The 25293-nt window shown below is 35.7% G+C and overlaps 1 protein-coding gene across 13 annotated transcripts in view; it reads left to right on the forward strand.

The window, feature by feature from the left end:
• Positions 1-25293, forward strand: part of DOCK9 (dedicator of cytokinesis 9) — a 134563-nt gene that overhangs the window by 99797 nt on the left and 9473 nt on the right. For 6 of the 13 annotated variants that reach the window (XM_087755815.1, XM_087755821.1, XM_087755814.1 and 3 more), the window contains 12 exons: positions 2478-2525; positions 4357-4493; positions 8346-8461; positions 12621-12758; positions 13044-13226; positions 13878-13991; positions 14131-14346; positions 16042-16099; positions 17948-18054; positions 22989-23111; positions 23475-23588; positions 25106-25252. In XM_087755815.1, the coding sequence (XP_087611941.1) occupies positions 2478-2525; positions 4357-4493; positions 8346-8461; positions 12621-12758; positions 13044-13226; positions 13878-13991; positions 14131-14346; positions 16042-16099; positions 17948-18054; positions 22989-23111; positions 23475-23588; positions 25106-25252 (1501 nt within the window). Of the gene's footprint in view, positions 1-2477; positions 2526-4356; positions 4494-5006; positions 5051-8345; positions 8462-12620; positions 12759-13043; positions 13227-13877; positions 13992-14130; positions 14347-16041; positions 16100-17947; positions 18055-22988; positions 23112-23474; positions 23589-25105; positions 25253-25293 lie in introns of all 13 variants that reach the window. The other 7 variants (XM_087755826.1, XM_087755818.1, XM_087755824.1 and 4 more) reach the window with 2 other exon arrangements.

A 25293-nucleotide genomic window follows, 5' to 3' on the forward strand; every position in this document is an offset into this window, starting at 1 on the left:
TGGGCACAATTGCATGTCTGTCCAATTCCACGATAGTTTCTGGAATTAGGCTACACAGAAGTGATCTCAGGAAGTTCCTGAACAGCAAGTAGCGCTCAGAATATTGCCATGCTCATGGAAGAGGAACCAACTGTCTTGTTACCTGTCTGCATTAAATGCATCTTGTAACATGAACTGCTGAAATTATATGGTTGCATATCAAAATTGATTGAATTGCATAACTTCAGAAACAAAGGGATATGAACTGTCCTCCTAGCATTCTTCTTGTGTCTTCTGCCATTCTGTAAGGGAAAAGATACAGGATGAATCCAGTATTTGTTATCAGTGGCTACACTCCTTCCCTATGCACACTTAGTGTGTTTGTTCATGAGAACTGGCCGATACATTAATAAAAAGTGAAGAAGGCACTATTGTGGTGGTAGACACATCTGTTTCTGTAGTAGAGGCTACATCAATGTAATATCAGTTGTTAATTGTATTATGGAACGTGCTACTCAAGGTCTACTTCAGGAATATATTGTAGATAAGGTTTTAACTCACTATTTGAGTACATCTGGCATGATATTTACTGTACCGGAGACAGACCTGAACAAGTAAATGAGCCTACTTAGTAGACTCTCTGAAGCCTGAGGTGTAAACTGTACAGAATCAGTGGTGAACAGTATTTTGCCATTAGATACTTCTTATTTAAGGGCTGCATAGGACTGGTGTGTGATCAAATCCGTAATCTCAAATTACTAATTATCAAAGAAGATTTCCATCACAATAGCAGTACATGGAACATGGAATAAAATTTCCATCTCATTAGTGCAGTGGATGATATCACAGTTCCTTAAACTAGAGCAGGAACAAGGCTCATAAAAGTCTGCCTCTTCCAGTTCTAGGAGTATTTTGCCAATGCAAGTAACATTCGTTTCAATGATGATTTTTATTAATACAGGTCGTTACAGTGGTTCCTCATTACCTCAGTAAGACATTGTTTCTGGTAGGTAGGTACTCGCCATGCAAAGAATTTTTTCTGAAAAACTTAGAATCTAAAAAAAGACAAGAAGATGTCAGAAAGGGGAATTGAGCTTAGTTCGCAAATAGAGTGACAAGTTTGAGGGAGGCAAACACCATTCTGACTCTGCAGTTTGGAGACAGCTAACCTACTTAAGGTCTTGAGTACAAAATGGAGCTGAGTTGAAAAGACTATTTGCCAGTCTTCTCCCTCATTCACAACTGGCACATGGAAGAGAAAGCCTGAAAACTGGCTTTCAGTTTGGTTTTACACTTCAAAGAAGAACTTCTAGAATATTATTACCTGAGGGACAAGGGAAGTTGCATTAAGTGGTCTGAATTAGGGTAATTACTTACAGTGGGAAAAGAGTCAGAATCTTACAGCCTCTATTCATACCATTTTTCTTGATTTGAAAGTGTGACTTCTCGTTTATTAGTCATCAATGTTGTGTCCTTACCAGCTGTGAAGGCAAGCAGAGGCACCTGGCAAATTAGGTTATACTTTCAACTTTCATGCTGGATCTGAACCAGTAGCGTTATGATTCTTTAAAATATAGCATCATATTGAAGTATAGATATTTTTCTTTAATGAAGAATTATTCTGGGGGACTTGCCTTTATCATCATCTTATTGTAAAAGCAGATTCCTTTTAGAAAATAGTTCTGTCAGAAACCCTGTTGTTGTTATCCTGGAACCTGGAGACCTTTAACAAAAACAAAACAAAACAAAACAAAACAAAACAAACAAACAAACAAAAACCCCCAAAAAACAGCAACAAAAAAACCCAACAAAAACAAACAAACAAACAAACAAACCCAACAAAAAACCAACCTGTAACCAAGAGAGTTTAGGCCAAGGGGAAAAGAAGCAAAATGTATTGCCCTTGTTTTGAAACCTTATACACATTTTGCAGAATATGTGTATATATGTAATGTCCGGTTATCTCTTTGCTTCTGCCCTTCATGTTACTTGTCCTGCATTGCTGTTTATTCATAAATAACTGTAACTGTGGGCCTCGTTTCACATAATGAAATTTTGTCTGTGACAGTTGAGGCTAAAGATTTCTTCTCTATAAATATTAAAAATCTATACAAGATGAACTCACTGTTTACAGTTTTCTAAGGTGTTTTGTTTTGTCACCATTTGGCCCTTCTGCCTTGTCAGTGTGAGACTCACACTAGCTGTTTTGATTCAGAGTGTTGAGATAGGTGTGCTCTGGAGGCAGCCTTACGGGCCTTTTGCTATTAATCCCAATTTGCCCAAAACAACAACCATCTGTGACTGATTTCAGAAGAGCCATGTTTCCCTTTTCTTGGCTTGGGGACTGGAAGGGAATTTTAAGGGTGGGAGAAATAAAGAAGTTTTATGATGTAAGAGTTTAAAGTTAAATGAAAATAATAGTTGAATAATTCCAATGTAGATCAGTCTAGAAGAGATTGTTTTAAGTGTTGCTTCTCTGACTTATGTGTTCTCTGCAGAGTATGCTTACATCAGTTCCAGTACATGGGAAAACGATACATAGCCAGGTACTGTGTGGAATTTAAATTTCGCTGTCTTGTTCACTAAGAATAATAGTGTGTATGTTATGCCTTGAATCTCTATTACAAATAAGTTGCATGAGTAGAAGAGTTATGGTGAAATGATACGTAACAGTTTGAAGTAAGTAACTGGTTACTATGTTAACAAATCTGTATCCTGTCTGAAAGTCTGCTATCTGGTTAAGAATGATGTGTGTGTGTGTTGTTTATTAACTTCAAAATCCACCCCTTAAATGCTATCTTTTACAACTTTTTTTTTTCCTTGAAATAGTGTCTTTGGGGAAGAAATTTTATGATTTGTTTTGTTTATTCACTTGGCCATAAAACCATGCCTTTTGAAATGTTTTAGAAATTTTATATAGTGTTTTTACTGAAAGGTGAGTAGTGAGCATTCCAACGCTGCTGTTCTTCAATTTGAAGTCTGAAGTACTATTAGATACCTGTATGTTCCCACTGAAGGCTGTTTAGGAGAAAATCTGCAGGAGTCAGAAACACGTACTAAATTATTTTAATATCTTTGCATTAATGTGTTTTTTTAATGTGAGGTAGTTTTTTAATAGAGTAAAATATAGCAACTTGTTTAGGCCTTACACTGTGGTTGACGTGGTGATACTGTTATAATTAAACTTGTGGGGTTGAAATACTGGCCCTCTTGAACTCAATGAGAAAGTCGTTGCTGACTTTGGGTGGTAAAGCATTTAACTAAAACGTTAGCTTTTTTTTGTTTTTAATTTAAATTTAATGGTATGTGAATCTCTTTCTACAAACAACAACCTTGACTATCTCCTTAGAGATTTTTCAGAAAAAAAAATCTCATCTCTGTTCTCATACCCCCAAAAAATCAAAGGCCAAAATAAATCTGGCTTTCTTAAGGTTTTGGTTGTAACCTTTGTGTTTAAATGTACTTCAAACTTTGGATTTACAGGAGTCTGTAATTTTCAGGCTTTTTGTAAAAATTCTTCGAACTCATTTGTTTGACTAGTTTGTATAGAAGACTACCACGCTTCCTTTTTGTTTACTGATCACCTAGTCTGTGTACTGCATGTTAACGCTAAAAATGTTAAGCTGTAGAAATCATCTGGTGTTCTGCAGAGATATTGAATTTTCCCAGTAAATATAGCTTTCTAGTCTTTCACATTGTCATTACACTGAAGTATATCACAATCAATGCACGTACTCTTAAGATACACAAATGACAGAGAATGAAAGGGAAAAGGGAATTCTGTAATTCAAGCACTGGTTTTCATTTTTCATCAGCTCTGGTGGTGGTACACAATAGGAAGTTAGCCTGTACTGATTGCTAACACAGATCACTTTTCTGTTTTCTTCACTTGATTGCTGCAAGTTTAACAAAGTATATGGCTCTTCTCCCTTCCTGCTTGGGTAAGATGTACATGATAATACCTCAGTTAATTCCCGCTTTCCTGGTGCATGTGTGCTTTCTAATTTTACCACTATGCGTGCTTCTAACTTTTTTCTAAAATTTTTACAATCAAAATAGAGGATTTAGTTTTGGGTTCTGAATATTTTCAGAATATTTATGTTCTCAAATATTTATGTTTTCAGAAGCTCTGAAGTAAATTTAGCACTTCAAGAGCGACTGCTAGTGTGCGCTTTTGCTTTCATGCTCTAAGGTTTTAAGAAAGAGTTTGCTGTGGTGCTTTTTTTAAGCTACCTATTTTGTTTTATAAATAAAACAGTAAATAGGTTGCATTATAATTCTTTCTATAAAACTTCTTGTGCTTAACTAACACTTCCTGTCTCGCTGCAGTTTGACATGTCTAACTTTTGCTTCTATCCCATTTCACCCATCTTGCAGGAACCAGGAGGGGTTGGGATCCATAGTTCATGATCGAAAATCTCAGACATTGCCTGTTTCCCGTAACAGAACAGGAATGATGCATGCCAGATTGCAGCAGCTGAGCAGCCTGGATAACTCTCTCACTTTTAACCACAGTAAGTCTCATGACATGATAACATTCGTCATCCTCAACCAGTACCACAACACCAGAGACAGGTCCCAGAGCCACACCAGTGCATTTCAATGACTTCTGTTGTTCTAGGTCAAACAAATAGCTGAATCGGTTGATGGTCTGTTCCCTGCCTTATGCTAGAACAATCAATGCTGGCTGATGCCATAACATGGAGCATGGTTAACTAGAGTGTATTTTAAAATTGTATTTTAATGTTTTTTAATTACATGCACTTCAACTTTGTGCTGCACCTAGTTACAAAATTTACTTATTTTTTTCTATTTGCTTTATTAAGCTTCATTTTTTTCCCCCACTTGGTCTTATAAATGATTAGTCTAAAACTAAAAATATGCACTCTGAACGTATCTCCATGTTTTGACATCCCCTAAGGAGAAATAAGTTTCTTAGAATTTCTACGGAGATTGTAGAAGCCCATAATTTGGTTTGTATGGAAGTGAAAAAGCGTCCAATAATGAAGTGATTTTTCTGTTTTCAGTGTGAGAAAGATATCAAGTATTCTTGGAATTTCTGTAGACAATGGTAAGATTTAATCAGGTTGAAGTCAGCTTGCGTAAGACTGCTGTATTGAAAACTAAATCTGCTTATGGCCTATCTTTTTAAACATGCTGCTCTTAAATTGCAAAATATACTGTATGTAAGGTATTCTGAAGCACCATTTTTCAATTTTCAGCTTCAAAAAACAATGAAACTGGTTGACTAATCCAGTAAAATACAACACTGCTACTGAAAAGAATTGTGTGCAGTAAAGCAATTATTTGAGTTAACTGTATGTTCACTGTGTTCATCCTTTTATTTCCCAAAGCGTATCTAACTGTCCCTTAAAATCTTTTAGCTCGTTATCTGTAATATAAATCAACAGTTAGCCTAATTGCACAAGACTTACCACATAGTCTAGTGGAAAACTGAAAAAAAAAAAAACCCACCAAACTTCTCTGTTTATAAATGCATTCTCGTGGCTGTTTAAATATAAGAAATGCAATTCTTTGATTTTTAAAAATGTCAGAAAACTATATAGCTGTGCAAATTACTTTTTTTTTCTTGTCATCAGTCTGCAACTGCTGTATCGTAATAATTTCTAGATTTTTCTTACACACAAAAGAAAGAGCTTTTACACTGTGACTGCGCATTCAGTAAGGTGAAATACTTTGTAGATAAAGACTGATTTTAAAAAAAAATCTCTGGGAAATAAATAACATGGCTGTTTCTGGGCTCTGTGCAAAGAGATTTCATACTTCCAGAACTTGGCAAGTCTACTGATTTTTAGGAAACAGTGAGCTGAAAGATTTTAATAAATGCATGCATATGTTAAAAGAAACTTTCTGTTCTTTTCCATCTGAAGGATATTATGAAGGAAGATGTCTCATTCAGACAACTGTGTAAAGTGATAATAGTTTTTTTTAATGGACATTTAATGAATACCAGGATATTACACCTTGTATTGACCAAGGTTTTACAAAATGAAAATATGTTGCTGTAAAAGCCATGTCAAATGTGAAATGGATTTTTATATCTTTTGGACTTGTTGTTGTCTTTTAGTTTTGTTCAGTTGTCAGTCTGCCTGTATTGTTGTGTCCAAAGTAGTTTTCAGAACTTGAATAAATCTTGTAGGTATCCTGTATGGGATACACACAGGAAGGACGTATCTGGTGGAAATATTTGCTTTACGGGTTTCTAAAATCATGGTTCTTTGGCAAGATAGTTGTCAATAAAAGCAAATTATAAACTTAATTTCTCCCTTTCTAATCATTTAAGCAAGGAAGAGAACTGAAGTAATGGTGTAAGTGATATTTCACATCTGTGAGGAATTTCAGTATAGTTTTGTGCTTAAGTATGAAAGAAATTAGGCCCTTTGTTCAAATTTCTAAAGCATCTCAATACAAACTACAGGAATGTAGATTTATACGTGTATTATTGGGGCTGGAGGAGAGGAGGACGCTCAGTAGAATAGTGAGATGCAAATATACTGGAAATACAAGAGATATACCTTGATCCATAGTAGCAGTATATGATCGTTGTCAAGCTCATAGTCATTGGTGATGATCCCATTTTCAGTGTTCTTAGATGGTTTTAAATCCAGTTACTCTGCAGTAGTGTGAATGTATGGGTGCATGTTCTTGTGCGTGTCCAGGCAGATGTCCATATTAGATGTGGTAACTGTAGTTCCATAGCTTATTTTTAAGTTACTTGTCAAAAATAAAATCCAGTATGTTAGTTATACATGAAGAATACAATATTAGCTTCTCTAAAATAATAGCAAATTGTAACAAGGATAGTTTTTAGCATGTATCTGGAAAAAGCACTGCTAAATCCGTCTTTTAACTCAACCGAATTGAGTGTTCCTTTGAGTTTACATCCTGCCCAAAACTTCTGTCTCTAGTAACAATGCGGAGTAACAGTCAATGACCTATTTATTTGTTTGTTCTAAATTATTTCTCTGAAGAACAAAACTTGAACTATTTGGAATCCTTTCCATTGACTACAGTTTTTACAGTATCTATTATAAATCTTGCACCTTTCCTCTTATCTGGAAGAGCAAACAAATTGTTTCTTTAAAGAATATTTCCCCTGTCCTCAACGCAGTTCTCAAAATAGTTGTCATCTCTTGGTATCTTCAACATTACCGAGACCATGAGCTAACTTAAGGATTGCTGGTCACCCAAAGGTGATTGCTATGAAAAAGGTTTTTTCTTTGAATTTCTTTGAATTTGGAAAAAGGCTGTTGTGTTAAAACTTGCTTCCGAATGCCAGGTGTTCCTTTCCGTCGTTACAAAGGTGAAGGATGTAGTTGGATTGAAACCAGAAAGAAAATACATAGGAGGAGGAAGAGGTGGAGGCAGAGAGAATGCAAAAGATGATAAGAAAAAGGTGTATACTTCCTAACAGAAAGCATGTATAAATCCAAAGAAACTGGTGGTTATGGGTATGCATGCGTAGTTCAGCCAGGGAAGCAAGAAGGTGCAGTAAGAAGTGGCCAGGAGTCATTATAAAAGAACGTCATTTCTTCTGTTCTGTTCTTGGTCTCAACAAGTTTGTCATGCTTGTCATTGATTTAGTGACACTAAGTTGACTGTACATGATCCAGGCCAAATTTTTATAAAGCAACCAGGATACATTTGTCAATCTGGTTCTTAAAAATCAATGTTAGGGAACATAAACAACATATTATAACCAGTGCTGAAGCAGGGTATGTTTTTAAAATCATTTAAATACAGTATGGAGCTAGAAGTGATAACATATTTTTATGAAATATGGAGTTGTTGCACGGTATTGCTACAGAGCAGAATTAATTAATTGGGTCTTTAGCTGCATATAGTACATGATTGTATTCCTTCAGCTCTTAGTGTTTTGTATTTTTATAATGGTTGACTTATGATTGAGATTGTGTTATAACATCGCTAAATTACCAATACATATTTTCAGCTGTAACTCCATACTACTGCAGTACTTATTTTAAGCATATATATATGTGTGTGTGTGTATATAACTGTGTACATTTATATATACATGTGTGTATACATATATACACATATATATGAAACATCAGACACTTATTGTTTTAACTGCTGTTCAATGCTTCTATTGTTGACATTCGTACTTAATATATTTTATGATCTTGTGCAAATTATGTTAGAATAATCATATGCACATATTTAAAAGATATTTAAATGCATATGAATTATTTTCCTGTATTGAATACTAACTTCTGTCAGGCTTTTTACTTGTTAATCTTTTCCTAGTTCAGCAAGTCTTTTGGAAATAAGAAACATTTAAATGAGTATATCCAGCACTTATACTTCATTTGGAATTTCTGTAGGCTATGGCCATTCAGATGCAGATGTTCTTCACCAGTCTTTACTTGAAGCAAATATTGCCACTGAAGTTTGCCTTACAATTCTGGATACTCTGTCATTATTCACAATGGCTTTTAAGGTTTGTTCTTGACTTGGTGTTAACACCTCCCATAATTATCTTTCAGAAAAAATATTTTTAAAAAATATTTTTAAAATTATATTTATATTTTATAGTCTAGTAATATAGCATTGCATTTTTAGCATTTCTAGCATTGTATTTCATTATTGTGTCATTTAAAAGCTGATAACCTCTTGCAGCAAAATGCTTTGGCTTCAGTTACACATTGCACACAGACTCCTTACTGATCAGCAGGAGTCTGTAGGAAAACCTCTTTCCTCATCCTAACTTTGTAAAAATATTTCCAGAAACTTTAGTGTCTACCTAATATTAGTGGTAAAACTGTATTTTAAAGGCCATGTGGAGTGAAAGATCTATTGTATGGCAAAACCATAGTTCATAATTGGACACTATCAGACTTCTATATTGAACTTGCTTTTATATTAAGTCACTCATTAATTGACAGTAATTTGAGTGTATTCCTTTTCTGTAACTTTATTTCAATTTGTCCACTAATAGGACTTCTTTTTAGTTGTATCAGTTACTGTAGCTCTCCTGTGGAATCTTTTTATAGCACACCCAGTTGCATACCCCTCCTGTGGTTTTTTTGAGCTTTTTCAGACATTAAAGGTGAAGCTATAAAAAGAAGAGATGATAGCTCTAGCTTGTTTCTCCCCTAATTAGAGCAGTGTATCTAGATCCTTGCTTGAATATTCAAATTTAGTGTCTTATCTTTAATCTAGTTATGAACACATGAGCTTATTTATAATGAGATTCTTTTTATTAGTAATTTAATTAGACAGATTTTTAGAACCAGTTCTGTACACAGACTTTATGATAGAATTGAAAATGAAGATACCTAGTTTTAAAGATTTAAAGAAGAATGAAGACTAATCTTTTAGTTATCAGCTGCCCATCACACTTGGAATGAAAGTCCTTCGAGGTTATCTTTATGTAATGTGTTGAGACAGTAGGTAAGAATATTACCAGCATAGTCTACAAGATCCAAACAAAACACATAGAAGAATCAGGAGCTTCTATTAAATCAACTGCACTAAAATACATAAAGTCATAGAATCATAGAATGGTTTGGGTTGGAAGGGACCTTCAAAGATCATCTCGTCAAGCCCCCCTGGTCATGAGCAGGGACATCTTTCACTAGATCAGGTTGCTCAAAGCCCCATCCAACCTGACCTTGAACACTTCCAATGATGGGGAATCCACAGCTTCTCTGAGCAGCCTGTTCCAGTGTCTCACCACCCGCATTGTAAAAATAATTCCTCCTTATGTCCAGTTTGAACCTACCCTCGTTCAGTTTAAAACCCTTGTCGTAGAATCATAGAATTGTTTAGGTTGGAAAAAACCCTTAAGATCATCAAGTCCAACCATTAACCTAGCACATCCAAGTCCACCACTAAACCATGTCCCCAAGCACCACGTCTACCCATCTTTTAAATACTTCCAGGGATGGGGACTCAAGTACTTCCCTGGGAAGCCTGTTCCAGCGCCTGACTACCTTTTTGGTGAAGAATTTTTTCAATATAATATCCAATCTAAACCTCCCCTGGCACAACTTGAGGCCATTTCCTCTTGTCCTATCGCTTGTTACTTGGCAGAAGAGACCCCCCACCTTGCTACAACCTCCTTTCAAGTAGTTGTAGAGAGTGATAAGTTCTCCCCTGAGCCTTGTCCAGCTTTCTGGACTGCAAGCATACATTGCTGGCTCATGTCCAGTGTTTCATCCATCAGTATCCCCAAGTCCTTCTCCACAGGGCTGCTCTGAATCCATTCATTCCCCAGTCTATTTTGATACTGGAGAATGCCCCAACCCAAGTGCAGAACCTTGCACTTGGCCTTGTTGAACTTCATTATGTTCACATGGGCCTGCTTCTCAAGGCTGTCAAGGTCCCTCTGGATGGCATGCTACAGGGAAGCCTCTAGCAAATCAACTGCACCACTCAGCTTGGTGTTGTCTGCAAACTTGCTGAGGGTGCACTCGATCCCACTGTCTGTGTCATTGATGAAAATATTAAATAATGCTGGTCCCAGTACAGACCCTTGAGGGACACCACTTGTTAATGGTTTCCACTTGGACATTGAGCCATTGAGTGTAACTCTGGATGCAGCCATCCAGCTTATCCTTCTAACAGTCCATCCATCAAACCCACATGTTTCTAATTTAGTGGCAAGAATGTTGTGGGGAACCGTATCAAAGGGCTTATGGAAGTCCAGATAGACAACATCCATAGCTCTTCCCTTGTCCACTGATGCAGTCACTCCATCATAGAAGGCCACTAGATTAGTAATACCAATCTGCTTCTTTGGGGAATAATTAGCATATTATATAGAAGGCCAGACAACTTTTTTTCCTCAAGATCATCTTTCACTAGTGGGGATCCAGATCTCTGTTATCTATTACAGCAGGGAAATCACAAATTATGTCTGCTTCTTGGTAGAATTTTAACTGATCCTGTGTGAATTCCTGCTACTCTAGGTGGTTTTAGTGAAGTACCTACCTCTGATGTTGTGACATCTGAAGAAAGGATTATATATCAATTTTTTCATAAAGATAGGGGTTTGTAAGACAACGTTTCATTATTTTGCGATCAGTCTGGAAGTAGTAAGCCTTACCATCTTTTAGAAATTGCAGTTAGGTCTTTAGGTTTGGGTCATATACAGAGATCTGTATACTGTTCCAAGAGATAAAACTTTTTCCTGTGACCAAATAGGCTGACTGGCTTATATCCAACCATTTATGTCTGGCTTCCTCTAAAATGGCCTACCTGTGGCTTCACTGCATAGCATTTGGAGATCCTTGGTCTCCTGCAAGCATTTGTATCTATTCGTCCACAAAGCTTGAAACCACACTGAGTTCTTCTGGTCTGCAAGTCACATTATCAGGATGGCTTTTAATGGAAGATTGCCTCCTTCAATTTTGCAATATTGAGGAACGCCCAAAATGCCTAGGGCTATGCTGAAATTCTTTAGCCTGAAGAATTTCTTCTGCATCTCCATGAATTGAAAAGGAGACATCTGCAGTTAGACATCTCTTCTATGTTTGACAGAGCTTAAGGCATGCTACAAGAGCCCAGGTCTATACCGCGCCTCAAGAATCTTTTAAAAAAAATTGTTAAACTAGAGTCTTTGAGTTAACATTACCTTAAAACTTACTTGAGATAGTAATGTAGCTGCCTTGCAGCACACCGTTTGGATGCCTGTATATAATAGTGACAAGGAAGAGTGGAGTGTGCAGAGGGGAGTTGCAGAAGGTGCAAGACCTAGTAGAATTGCTTTGGAGGGCCAGTGGAGTCAGAGGGAGCAATACTTAACATGGTCCTCTCGGTTCTGGACTCCCTGGACTAGACTGAGCAGTCCCTGAATTGATTAACCTATTTCGGTGTTTTGTAAGAGGAGAGACCTCATTGTTTTGTCCTAGAGTCCCATAGGAACCTAGTGCATATACTCAGTGGACAAAGGGAGAAAACAGGTCCCCAGAGCAAAACATTAGCAATATGAACTGTTAAAAGTAGATGCACAGCCAGTACCTGTGCTAGAGAAACTGGAGAAGACCAGATTTTTAAAAAGTTTGGCTAGAAGTCAGCTGTCAGTGATACAGAAATCAAGAGTAACCCTGTGTAATGCATGCCTCTGAGCTTTGGGATACTGATGCATGTAAAACTCTGAAAAGTAACCAATATCTTCGTCCTTAAGAGCCCTTTCAGTTTCAGTCTGAGGACAGTAATGAAAAATGGTGAGTGGGTGGGGGTTTGGTTTGGGGTAAGTTGTTTTTTTTTTGAGAGCAATGTAGTAGGAGGTACTGCTATGAGAAAATTCCACTGTCTGAGCTGCTAAAGGCCGTGTAACCAAAGTGTGTTAATACTGTGAGTGTGCCTCTCAAAGAACTGTTAAATAGTAATTGATTTAATTAACAGCTGTTAAAAACAATTGTGTTCCATAAGTCTATTTAGAAGCCAACACTTTCTTTATAAGCAAGATTAATGCAGTGTTAGAAATATCTATTTAAAATTCAGATATGTTTGTATTATTAAACATCTTGGTAATACTATGCAGACTTTTTTTTTTTTTTTAATTTCCTGCTTTGGATGATCTGTGTACGTTCTTAGAATAGTATGAATGTATGACTGTACAAAACTCCTAACTTCTCACTGTCAATTTAAAGAATCAACTACTGACTGATCACGGGCATAATCCACTGATGAAGAAAGTATTTGATGTATACCTCTGCTTCCTTCAAAAGAATCAGTCTGAAACAGCATTGAAAAATGTCTTCATTGCTTTAAGGGCACTTATTTTTAAGGTAAGAAGTTTAAAAATAATGAATCTTCAAGTACTTATCCAGTTCTTTAGTTAACAATATACTATGTAAAAATTTAAGAACTAAAATCGCAGATTAAATAAATGTGGAATAGTTGTCCTTTGAATTGCTGTAAAAATTGTTTTGTGTCATGAACTACTATAATTGTCTATTTTTTCCACAGTTTGGGAATATTAATATATTCGTATTTTTCTTGGCATGCTTTTTTTATCAAGAACTGAAGCTAATTTTAATGAGCAACTTCTTTCTTTTCTACTTTTTCCTCAGTTTCCCTCTACATTTTATGAAGGTAGAGCTGATATGTGTTCTGCACTGTGCTATGAAATTCTGAAGTATTGTAATTCCAAACTGAGTTCAATTCGTACTGAAGCTTCACAGTTACTGTACTTCTTAATGAGAAATAATTTTGATTACACAGGGAAGAAGTCTTTTGTTAGGACACATCTGCAAGTTAGTATACTTTCTTTATTTTTCATTTTTTAAATATTGTATTTGTAGATCCGCAGTTCCATGCCAGTATGCAAAGCCCTGTCAGACAAAGACATAAAAGAAATTATTTTGGGTTCGAGCAAGGATGGTGCTAGTCTAAGAGTAAGAAGATGGCAATAAAAGTATGTTCAGTACAAGGAAATACTTAAAAACAATGGGATAGCCCTGTGTCTCATAGGAAATAATTTTTATTTGTCAGTAGCAAGTGTTCTGTTTTGTAGATGTTATTTTGATTGTTAAATGGCATACCCTGTTGCATCTGGAGAAGAAAAGAATGCAGCAACAAGCACATAAAAGTCTAAAATAAAACAAATACATTGAAAATTGTGTGTTCTGACAAAGCTGGGAACAATAGTTTACTAATTTTATGACCTCTGGCTAGTTCACCTAGCAGTCAATCTTTAGACCAGAGGATGCATGTGCATTAAATTTACGGAATTAAATTTACATGTTATTGTACAAATAACTTTTAAAAAAAAATCAAATATAATTTTACTTAAGGGAATAATCTTTCAATTAAAAAGAACAAAACTTCCTTTGTAATTGCTTCATAGGTACATCTCAAGGGTATTTAATGAAATATGCACTAACAAGACATTTGTTTCTGTCAAGGTTATTATTTCAGTAAGCCAGTTAATTGCTGATGTTGTTGGAATTGGAGGAACTAGATTTCAGCAGTCTCTTTCCATCATCAATAACTGTGCCAATAATGACAGAATTATAAAGGTCTGTTTTTATTCTTCTTTCCATACTTAGAAGGATGCTTGAAAACTCTTTCATAGCATCTTTTGCAATTATGTTTCAACTTTTTATTATGCAAAGAACAGAAAAAGGCAGTAGTTAAACTAACTTTTCCATGTTTTAGCACACTACATTCCCTTCTGACGTTAAGGATTTAACAAAACGGATTCGTACAGTACTGATGGCTACAGCTCAGATGAAGGAGCATGAGAATGATCCAGAAATGCTTGTAGACCTCCAGTACAGTTTGGCAAAGTCTTATGCTAGTACACCTGAACTAAGGAAGACGTGGTTAGACAGCATGGCAAGGATCCATGTGAAAAATGGAGATCTTTCAGAGGTAAGAGGGAAAAAAAAAAAAATCAAACTAGTTCTAGTATCATAATAAGCTTAAGCTTATTTCTTTCTTGAAAGGGAATGTACTGTGTGTAATATAATAAGCATTTTTAATAAATTGTGAGTTGTTAGTAGATTAGTTGCAATGTTTTTGTCCTACCCAAGTACATCTGTAAGTCATTTCTGATTACTAATGTAAGGTATGTGTTTAACTACTGTAGCTGACATGCTACTAAGCCAAGAATGCTCAATGCAAACCATGGAAGACACAGACCTTCTACTTAAAAATATCTTTGTTATCAGTTGCTAAAACGCTTAAAGCCACTCCTTGAGTTCCTCTCCAGTTGCCTTTACAGAATTATCTTGATTCTATTCCAGACTGCTTACTAAAAAAATCCTAACGATCTTAACATTGACAAATCACAATTTTTCTTGTTTGAAAAGAGAAAGCTATCGGATTTCACTGTGCTGTTAAAATATTTTATTGTAGCAAAAAGGAGAGTTGGGAGTGGGGATTTTTATATGTCTTGATGTAAGTATTTTATCATCATACAGAATGAATTTTGTCTCTTTCTGGAAGTTTGTTCCATCTGAAAGTAAATCACATTGCATGACATCATTGAATTTCATAAATATGTCTGTTAAACTTAGCATTGTGTAAGCAAGTCAACATCTCCAAGAAATAGTAGCTGCTGTCTTAGTACTAGAATTCTTTTCTTGTATATGGTAGCAACACAGAAGACATATACAATACTCTGTTATTAGCTTGTATTTTGAAGGAATCAACTTCAGCTCTCTCAGAAGACAAGCTCTTTTAGTCCTTTTCAGGTCTGTTTTTAATTTTTTGATTAAAAACTTAGAATGTTCGACTGTACGACTAGATGAGGACCTCTGTAAATCACCAAGCCCAGCTCCATACAAAGTATGAATTAGAGATAATTTCTGACAGATACTGACCTTTTTCCTTCACCTCCAGTGTCTGAGATTCTGAAGCCTCCATATGTAAACTGTTCAATTGAGAATTACAGTTAGAATAACACTTTGCTGTAAGCCTAAACCTTTTTAGTAAAAGAAGAATCTTGAATTGTTTTTTTGTCCTTTTTGTGAAGAAAAGTGATCAGTGTCAACTTCATAAAACATCTCAAATATTTGAAGCCTACTCTGTCCCTCTTCTTTTTCTTCTGTTTTCCAGACTACACCAACCAAATTACTTCAAATTCCATTCATAGGTCAGATCTCTTTTTCTTTCGCTGCTTTCAAATGGTCTGTCACCAGTTTTTACTACATTTTTCTTGGTCTGGAACCAAAAGGCAGACATAATAGGTTAGCAGAAGAACCATCAAATGTTGAGTAGAATAATTAATAGCTCTTTTGTTTCACATTACCCTTAAAATACATCCCAAAAAGAGATTTGTCTTTTTTTATTATAGCATGGCATTCCTACTTTGTGATCCATGGTCTCTCTCAGATTGTGTACTGCTGTCCATGCTACTCAATGCTCTGGTAAAAGAGGAGTGAGTGCTCTTGCACAGTTGTTGTTTTGCATAAATGAGATGGAGAATTCTTACACCAGTCATAGGACACCTCCTGCAAAGCAGCAAAAAGGAAAACCAAAGAAATTATCTCAGGCTAGGGCTGCTCTTTATATACCTTGTTTTTAGTAATTCCATTATAATTGCAATTACTATTTCTGTTTTAGGCGGCAATGTGCTACGTCCATGTAGCAGCACTGGTTGCAGAATATCTCACACGAAAAGGTATGATTTTGAAATCTTACTTTAATGTTTATATTTTTTATTATAGTTTAGGAAAAGCAATGTTTTCCCTGAGGAAGTTGAAGGCATTTCAGTGTTCACCAAGGAAAAAATTCTGACCTAACCGGATAGCATACTCACATATTTAAGAGTATACTTGCATATCTAAGGGGCAGCATTTCAGATGAAGTTGAAGTAAAGTTTTTAGGAAAGTAAAAGTTTTAATTTTACACTGGAGATGCTAATAGCTGAAGTCAGACCCTTTCTAAAGCAAACTTATCAGTAAATATTCTTGTTCAACAAGTAGTTTCTCACTGCATATAGGGAAACCTGGCATTGCTAGAGAAGTCAAAACAAATTCATACAAATTTTCAGATGCTGAGTCAGTGATAATAGTGCTCAGAATGCTTCACCTGTCTTGGTGTTCTGTGCAGGCAGCTGTCTGTAAAAGCGGGTTTCTGATGACCCTTGAGATAAGGGTAGAAAACTATCTTTCAACTATAGGATCAGAAGAATTCTTAGTCAGGGATTTAAGAAAATAAAATATATGGCTTTTATTAAGAAAAATAGATCACTAGAAGAAAATTTCAGAAATCTGTTAAGACTGATTATGATGTTGAGCTAGTGTTTTGTTTTTGTAGTCAGACAAATTCATGTTTGCAGCTTTTAAGCTTTGCCTTTGCATGACAGTTCAAAATAAAGCAAAGTCATGGGTCTACAAGATGCTTTTTCTCTGTTCCTTTTGTGCCTCTTGCCAAATACTTGTGTAGTGTGTAGGCTATCCCCTCTGTCCCAGTCATTTCAGAAGCTTCTCTGAGACCAAGTCTGAAACCAAGTTGCTTGCCAAAGTTGCTGTGTCCTCTTGGAAGCTTGATAATAACTAACTGATAACTAGTGATAATCTGTATTAATTTGCGACTCCTTTGGGTGACCTGCTGTTGTTGTCTACTGTCACATAAAAGTTATTTCCTCTCAGTAATATAGAGGGTCGAACTTCTACCTGTGGTATTTCCAGGAGCAGAACAAAACGACGCATTTGAGGCAATCATTCAATACACGCTCTGGTGGTCAGGCTCCCACCTGAGCAGAAGGAATCTTTGTAGGAACACACTGTGGAATAAATATGTGCAAGTCCTTGTGCTTCTGTAGTATTTACTGGTTGCTCTTGAGGCTTTAATTAATAGTTTTTTGCCAAAAATCCTGATTTCTTAATTCAACAATCTGATATAATACAAAAGAGCTAAACAGAATGGGTAAAAGAGGTCAGTTTCATGTTAGAACATTCTAAAACCCATTTTTGCTAAATATTTATTTCAGTAAAGGAAGTTAGATTGCTGTGGTTTTTTTCTTGCTTGTAGGCTGACTTTCTGCATCTACAGCTGAATAATCTGGTTTGCCATCCTTTGATCATTTTGTATGGTTGATGTCAGTCCATTTGCATTGTTCAGACTGGGGAAGCTGATATGCCAGGGCCTGTTCGTGTACACAGTTCCAGCATGACTTCACACCAGTTTAAATAAATACTGTAAAACTTACCTTGATTACCTTAGGGTGGGATAGATTAGACACAGGCTTAAGATAAAATAAGAAGATTCAGACACTACTCATTTTGGTAGGTAAGAGTCCAGATATTAAAATTTGTGGGTTTTAAAACGTATTTATACTTACACAGTAATGTGAGGTCTAGTATTTTAATCATGCAGTGGGAGGCGGGATTTTTTTATTATTATTTATTAATTTGGGGGTAAGTATATTTAAATACGGCTTCTGCCTTATCCAGCATTACAAAAAGGCCTAATGTTATCCTGGTGGAGAAAAATAAATTTGTCTGTTTTTCTTTTTCAATGACAGGGATGTTTAGGCAAGGTTGTACTGCTTTCAGAGTAATCACACCTAATATAGATGAAGAGGCTTCAATGATGGAGGATGTTGGAATGCAAGATGTTCACTTCAATGAAGTAAGTAAACATAAGAGTGTTAGAATTGATGCACGTTGAAGTGCTGTTTGTTTTTCCAAGTTTTGTGTTTCAATCTGGAGGCTGACTAATATGATGGATATTATAATTGTTTTCTTATCCGCTATCCTTATCCTAAAATGGAAATAAAAAATTTCTGTGAGCTGTCCCAACTTTAGAGAATTTACTATATACATATATTTTAAATCACTAGCACATCAACTGAACACCACTATTGGAATAAAAGTAAGCAAAATGGGTTTTTAAGCTAGTTGACACGATGAACACTAATGTAGCTTATTTATTAGAGTTAACAAGATATTTTTTTTTTTTTTAAACTGACTTTGATTTAGATTGCTACTACACCAGCAATCATGAAAATGTATTCACTGGTTTTTGCTGGTTTACAGTTTCCCTAAGCAAATATGCCATAGCAATGAAAGTGGTTTTACTGACACCAGGCTTGCATCAATGTTGGGGTTTTTTTTCTTTTTTTCTGTCATAAGTTTCACTCCTTGTGTCTTCGCTGATCCATCTGTGCTGGCTCTACAGTAAATTTTACTATTAAGAAGCCTATATGAAAAGATTATTCATAATCTTGCTCATTAAGAGCTACGTCTGCACTATGTATTTGCCAGTATAGGTGGAGGAGGGAGTAACAGACCGCTACTTGCAGTAGCTGTGTTGGAAAAATCCCTGGTATGTAAGCATAGTTGTACAACAAAAAATATTTTTCTTTTGTGTTTTAGTTTGTATATGGTGAAGATGTATGACAAAATTATTTGACTGTGCAAATTGTGGCTATACTAAGAGATTTAGGAGAAACGAATGAAAGACTTAGTGGTTTAAGCCTGGGTTTAGGCCTAGGGTACCTGTGCTTTACTCCTAAGTTCTGGTACTGCTTTGCTCTATAGTTTTAAGACAAAAATTTTAGACTTGCCTTTTTCTGGGAAGGCAGGAGTTGAAATTACTTGAAATGAGAAATATAGTGCTTTTTGTTTCCAAAGGCACCCAATAGCAGATTGATTTTTTTTTTTTATTTTTTTTTTTAAATTTATGTGCTATATTCTTTAAATCACTGATTCTCGCAATCCAACATGGAATTTAGCATGTTACTCAAAGCAAAATGTAAGCTGCTCTGAGCAAGCCAACAGTTGGATTTCTAGTGACTACTGCTGATGGAAACTTGTTAGAAATTCTTGTCAGCGTCTACCTGACAAACCGTTTGTCAGAGCTAAATTGTATTTTTTTGTATTTTTTAAATTGGAATGTCTTTATTTTTTTTTCTCATTAGTCAGTCCCTGCATAAAGAATATACTGCTTTTTCTGGGTCATTGAACCCTATGCAAATTTATTTCCATGTCTCAGTAGTTCCATGGAACGAACATAAGCCAGGAGTAAAATTATAAGCCTGTGGAGCTTGCAAAAGGATCAAACCTTGCCGAATTTCATTTTTCCCTGCATGCAACCCTTTTTAAACCTAACCATGTAGTACTCTGATTAAATATTGAAAAAAATTTACTATTTTTCAGATAACTTCTTATAGTTCACCCCAGGAAGAGTACTAATAGGGAAGAACAGTTTGGTTTACAGTAGACTAAAAATCACAGACAAATTAAGATGACTAGTATTTTACAGAAGTATTTCAAAACAGGTAGTCTAGTTGCTTCATAGGAACAATATTCATATGTTCCTGTTCATATTCATATATGGAGTGTTTCCTCAGTATGTTCTTATATAAGCAAAACTGTATTAGTCTAAGAAAAAAAAATCGTATCACAGATCAATTGGGTACAGAAATCAGAAACATATCTTTCAAGCTGTACGTTACTACTACCGAGCAAAATGATGCTCTGATGGGAATTCTTTCTATATGTGGTAACAAGGGTCATGTGGAATTTCTTTCTTAAAAGTTCAGATTTCTTTGGATGCTAGTTACTTTAGAGTTAAATCTCCAAAAGAGTAATTACAAGTATGGGGCATCAGGGGGGACCCCTCCATGTTTCTAAAAAGGGCAAAATGTCTTTTATATTCTCCAGTTCATATAAAGTCTTCCTAATTAGGTGAAATTTGTCTTAAGACTTTATGTAGTTTCTCATTTAAAAAATTGAAATTTAAAAAATTCTCAATTTAATTCTCATTTTAAAAGAATTCTCTCTCAGGCCTCTCTCTCTACCCTGACTCATTTCCTAAACTAGCCAGTTGAAAAAACAAAATTTTGTTTTGTTTTTTTAACAAGTTACTGCGTGCATTTCATTAAAACAGTTGTTTACCCAGGCAGCCTATTCAGCAGCACAAGTCAAATTCTCCTTGCAGAACTAACAATCTTCTGGGTATCAGAAATAGGAGGGTAAAGGCCTGGAACCTGATATCCGTTCCATGCTAGACTTTGCTGTAAGCAGTCCATCTGTAGAGGTCTGAGCTATGGCTAACAGGCCTGTGGCAGGTGCCAGATTCCATGTAGATTAAGGATGGAAATAATTTCATTCAGACTTGTTATTTTTTTCCAAAATAAATTCTGCCAGAATACAGCTCCAGCACAGATATTAAGTCAATCTCTACCTTCCTATTTGTTTTTTCTGGTCTCTTGTTAGCTATGACTTTCCATGAGAGGAATTATTCTAACTTGCAGATTGGTAAATGGAAGAGCTTCACAGCTCAGATGGTGTTATAGCTCTTGTAAGTGATCAACATGCGATGTAATTCAATATATTAAAGAACTTTATGAAAAACAGAAATAGGTACTTGCCCAAACATACAAGATACTCTACGTGTGGTGGTGAAGGCTGGTATTCTTCAGGGATCCTCAGGCTGATGTTGTTTAACACCTTCATTAGCAATCCTGCTCACGGGATACGGTGTATCATCAAGTTTGTGGATGAAACTAAATGGAGTGGGAGTGACTGATATGCCGGGGGGCAGGGCTGCCGTTTAGAGGGACCTCAAACTGAAGGTACACAGAAGCCTCTCAAAGTTCTACAAAGATAAGTGCAAAGCCTTGCACCTGCAAAAAAATCACCTACCGTCTCAGTACGGGCTGGGGATGGACTGGCCGGGCAGCAGCTCTGCAGAAAGACCTGGGAGTTGTAGTGGACAAGAGGTTGAATGGGAATCAGCAGTGTAGCCTTGTGGCAGCAAAGGCCAACTGCATGCTGGGTTGTATTAGAAAGAGCAGAGTCAAGAAGTGGAGGGAAGTGGGTTTTCTCCCTTCACTTGGCATTTGTGGTGCCCCATCTGTAATCTTGTGCCCAGCGCTGCCCCCCCAAAGTCAACAGAGATATCAACAAACTGGAAAAAGTCCAGCTCCTAAGGTGGTTAGTGGACGAATCTGACTCTTCCAAGAGGTGCGCCACAGAAGAGGAAGAGGCCGTTCTCACAGGTTACAAGGGAAGAAACTCTGATTAGATATATGGAAAAAAACTCTTCCTATGAGGATGGATAAGCACTGAGACAGATGGTCCAGAAATGTGTTCTTTTCCTCCCCCCTAACAGCTCTCCCACATGAAGCTTTTGCTCTTTATATTTTTTTCCTGTGTGCAAACAAAATTTTACAGCTTTGCTGCATTTGGATGCCCTCTGGTGCCTGAGTTAAGACTCTTGTCATGAAACAGTGTTTGTGGACAGCCCTTGCGGTCCAGCAGTGACACTGATCTTTCAGTTCTCACCACCTGGTTGCTGAGGATGGAGATATTGGGGAGTCTATACAACCCCATAATGACTGGGGAAAGGAGATGTTTTAGGGACCATTGCAGCACACAGATGAGGGTAGCATTTTTCAGTCTTTTTTTGCTCTCAGTATTAAAGTTAGCTTTTTTCAGTGATGTCTTTATGCTGTCTTAGTCCTCTGCCAAAGGGAGGAGGGGAATAGAGTAGCATTGGATCCCTTTTAAGGATAAAAGGAGTTATTTCCACCTTCTGGCTTCACCACTACAATGCAAGAGTGGTACCAGAAGGTCTCAAGAAGTAGAAATGTCATGTCTTCTGACAATTCTCAGTCTCAGACTTGGATTCTTGTGGAGGTTCTTGGAGCTCCAGACATGTTTGAAGAGGACTGAGATCTATTAGGGTATGTGGATGCGAATGGGCTTCTTCACTGTGGTTCTGTCACGCTCAAGCCGTGACCAAGTATATGACAGCTTTGTCACAGGAGCTATAAGCTGTTCCATAATATCTGCAAAATTGTTTGTTATAACTGAGTTAATGGAGTTAGCCAGGTAATTTTAAGTTTATGAAATCTAGAGCAAATAATGTTATCTTAGTTTTGTTACGCTTATTGAAGTAGAAATTAAATGCATGGAAAAAAAAAAGAATTATGAAAAACTGAAGGAAGGGACTTTATAATTATGATGTAACTGTTTTGACCCTTCAGGATTTCTCAGCTTCTCTAACTGTTGTTACATGTCTTTTCATTCTGGGCCAAGTATACCAAATTCTACTGTTGTACCTTGATAATCACTTCTGAGTGCAGATTTTGGTATTGTATCTTTTTGTTTTATTGTTGATGTAATTTTTGATAGTTTCCTTCAGAACCATTACAGTCAAGTGTTTGTCTAGCTGCCTTTTAAAAATAATGTTCTTTGTGCAAAGCCAAAAAACCCCAAGGAAACAACACTTTGAAAAAACATGTCACAAGGTAAGACAAGTTTGGGTTCTCACACAGGTGTCATTTGTAGGCTTAAGAGCTCAGGAGTATCTAAAAAAAAATGCTGTTCCTGGTAAATCCAAAGAGTACATGTGTACACTCAGACCATTCTGCTTTGTTTTGTTTTCTTTTAGCAATTTTTGATTGCCACAATAATTTAAATTACTATGTGTAGATAATTTTGTTTTGAGGCAGGATCTCCCTTTTCATTGGGAAGAACGTTGGTATAATTATTTGCTGTGCTTTTCATGAGTACTGAATTGTTTTACTTTTTCAAATGTGTATCCAAATCTAGGATGTGCTGATGGAATTGTTGGAGCAGTGTGCTGATGGACTCTGGAAGGCAGAACGCTATGAACTCATTGCCGACATATATAAACTTATAATTCCCATTTACGAAAAACGGAGAGATTTTGAGGTACTAAATTCATCATCATAAGTAAATTTGAACAAGAAAAAAATCCTAAATTTTCTAGTCTGACTGCATGACACATTGCACTTCACAGAACAACAGTATTACAACTGTAACTGAAATATCAGTGTGTTGAAATTTTTGTTTTAATTTTAAATAATTAAAAATGTCTTTCTTTAAATAAATATAAATAATTAAAAATTAATCTTATATATTGCCATTCTGATACAAGTGCTAAACCTATTACTACTGTTCAATAAAACAATGTTTTTAGTTATTAACTGCAGGGACACCATTCATTGCTGTTTTAAGATAGGAAAGTTCTACACATTATTCTTTTACCCCATTATTGTTTTCTTTTATTTTTAGAGGCTTGCTCATTTATATGACACTCTTCATCGAGCATACAGTAAAGTAACAGAAGTCATGCATACAGGCAAGAGACTGCTGGGAACTTATTTCAGGGTAGCGTTCTTTGGACAGGTGAGTTGTTTAACTGTCATTTGTCTGCTCTATGCAGTAAGAAAAACCTGAATTTATTTTACAAGGTATACTATTTCATCATCTATATTGGTACCATGACATAAAAAGCACAAGAAATATGGTCTGTAAGAAATGATTAAACACCATTAATAATTTAGTTTAAAACATCTATCAATTCCAATACAATTCTTCCTTATCTTCCTCAGTAAATTTTCTGCATTTTTTTCTTTTTCTTCTTTTATTTACTACCTTAAGGCAGCGGTAAGTTTTCTATAATGTTGGTTCTTAGCAATGTATTGACTTAATGTCTGTAGTGCTACAGTGTGGTTTGCAAGGCTGCTTCTTAGATTGGTATGCATTAATAGCCATTGCAATTAAAAAAAAAAAAAAAAAATAAGTTCCATTTAGAGAACAAATCACTCTTTTCTATGCATCAGTATTGCATGCTTCAAACAAAAGTTCTGGCTGTGTATTGGACAGCTTCACATCCTCTAATATATGTCTAGAATGCATATGTATCCGTGTGGTATCACGCAGTATCAAGTAATCCACATTCTACATGCATAGCCCAGTTGCTAATTGTTCAGCTGAGCATGGAGAATTGTAAAATACTCTAAGCAGTATAACTTTACATGTATTCTGTTGTCTTTTATAACTTTATAGCAATACCAGTTTACAGACAGTGAAACAGATGTTGAGGTAATTACAGTAACTGCTTACAAAGCAAGCAATGCAGTAAAATGTACTGCATTTCACCTTAGTTTGATGTGGGTACTGTTGTCAATCTAGCGTGTGTTTATACATGATATGTTGTGCTTTTCTATTTTGTCTGTTTCATTTATGACAAAAATATTTATTTTCTGATTTCAAACGTGAACTCAGACATGGCTTGTTTTAAACCAGTGACCTGTTTCACTTTCCATGTACTCTATATTGCATTTAGTTATGGTTTTAAAATAAATGCTTTATGCAATAAAAATAAAGAAGCATATGCCAATACAGTACAACATAAATTTAAGATTTTTACATAAATTAAATTTTACTTTCTGGAATTTAATTTTTTTATTACTACATAAAGAAATTTTTCAGATTATTTTTATGTAAACCATTGCCAAAATTCTCACTTGTGAATCAGGTAGTCCTGTTTGGCAACAAGATTTCTGTTTTGGCAAGTGAAACAGTGCTGAAAGTTCACTTTTAAATAAAAGTGAAGAAAAGTTATTTCAAAGGCTTGGCACACCATAAAATTACAACAAACCGTAAAATTTTAACTGTGTGTTTCCATTATCTTCCACTCATTCTGTAGTAGACAATTATGTTTTTCTGTGTTTTTTTTATTCTCTTAGGAAACCTTTTTTACTTAGATTTTAATTTCTCTCTTTTTTTTTTTTTTAAGTTTGCTTGAATCCTGATGTTAAATGTTTAGATTTGCTTTAAACCACATACATTATGTTCATCTTAATCATTGTCTTATGTAGTTTTTTTTCCCAAGATTTTGATTACTTCATTTTTTACAGGGATTCTTTGAGGATGAAGATGGAAAGGAATACATCTATAAAGAGCCTAAACTCACACCTCTCTCAGAAATTTCCCAAAGACTCCAAAAACTCTACTCGGACAAATTTGGGTCTGAAAATGTCAAAATGATTCAGGATTCTGGCAAAGTATGATCTTTATTCTGTCTAAAAAATTCTAATATATTACT

The sequence above is a fragment of the Nipponia nippon genome, unplaced genomic scaffold, assembly GCF_047370975.1.
Source record: "Nipponia nippon isolate SJK-2023a ecotype South Korea unplaced genomic scaffold, ASM4737097v1 scaffold_2, whole genome shotgun sequence".
Taxonomy (NCBI): Eukaryota; Metazoa; Chordata; class Aves; order Pelecaniformes; family Threskiornithidae; genus Nipponia; species Nipponia nippon.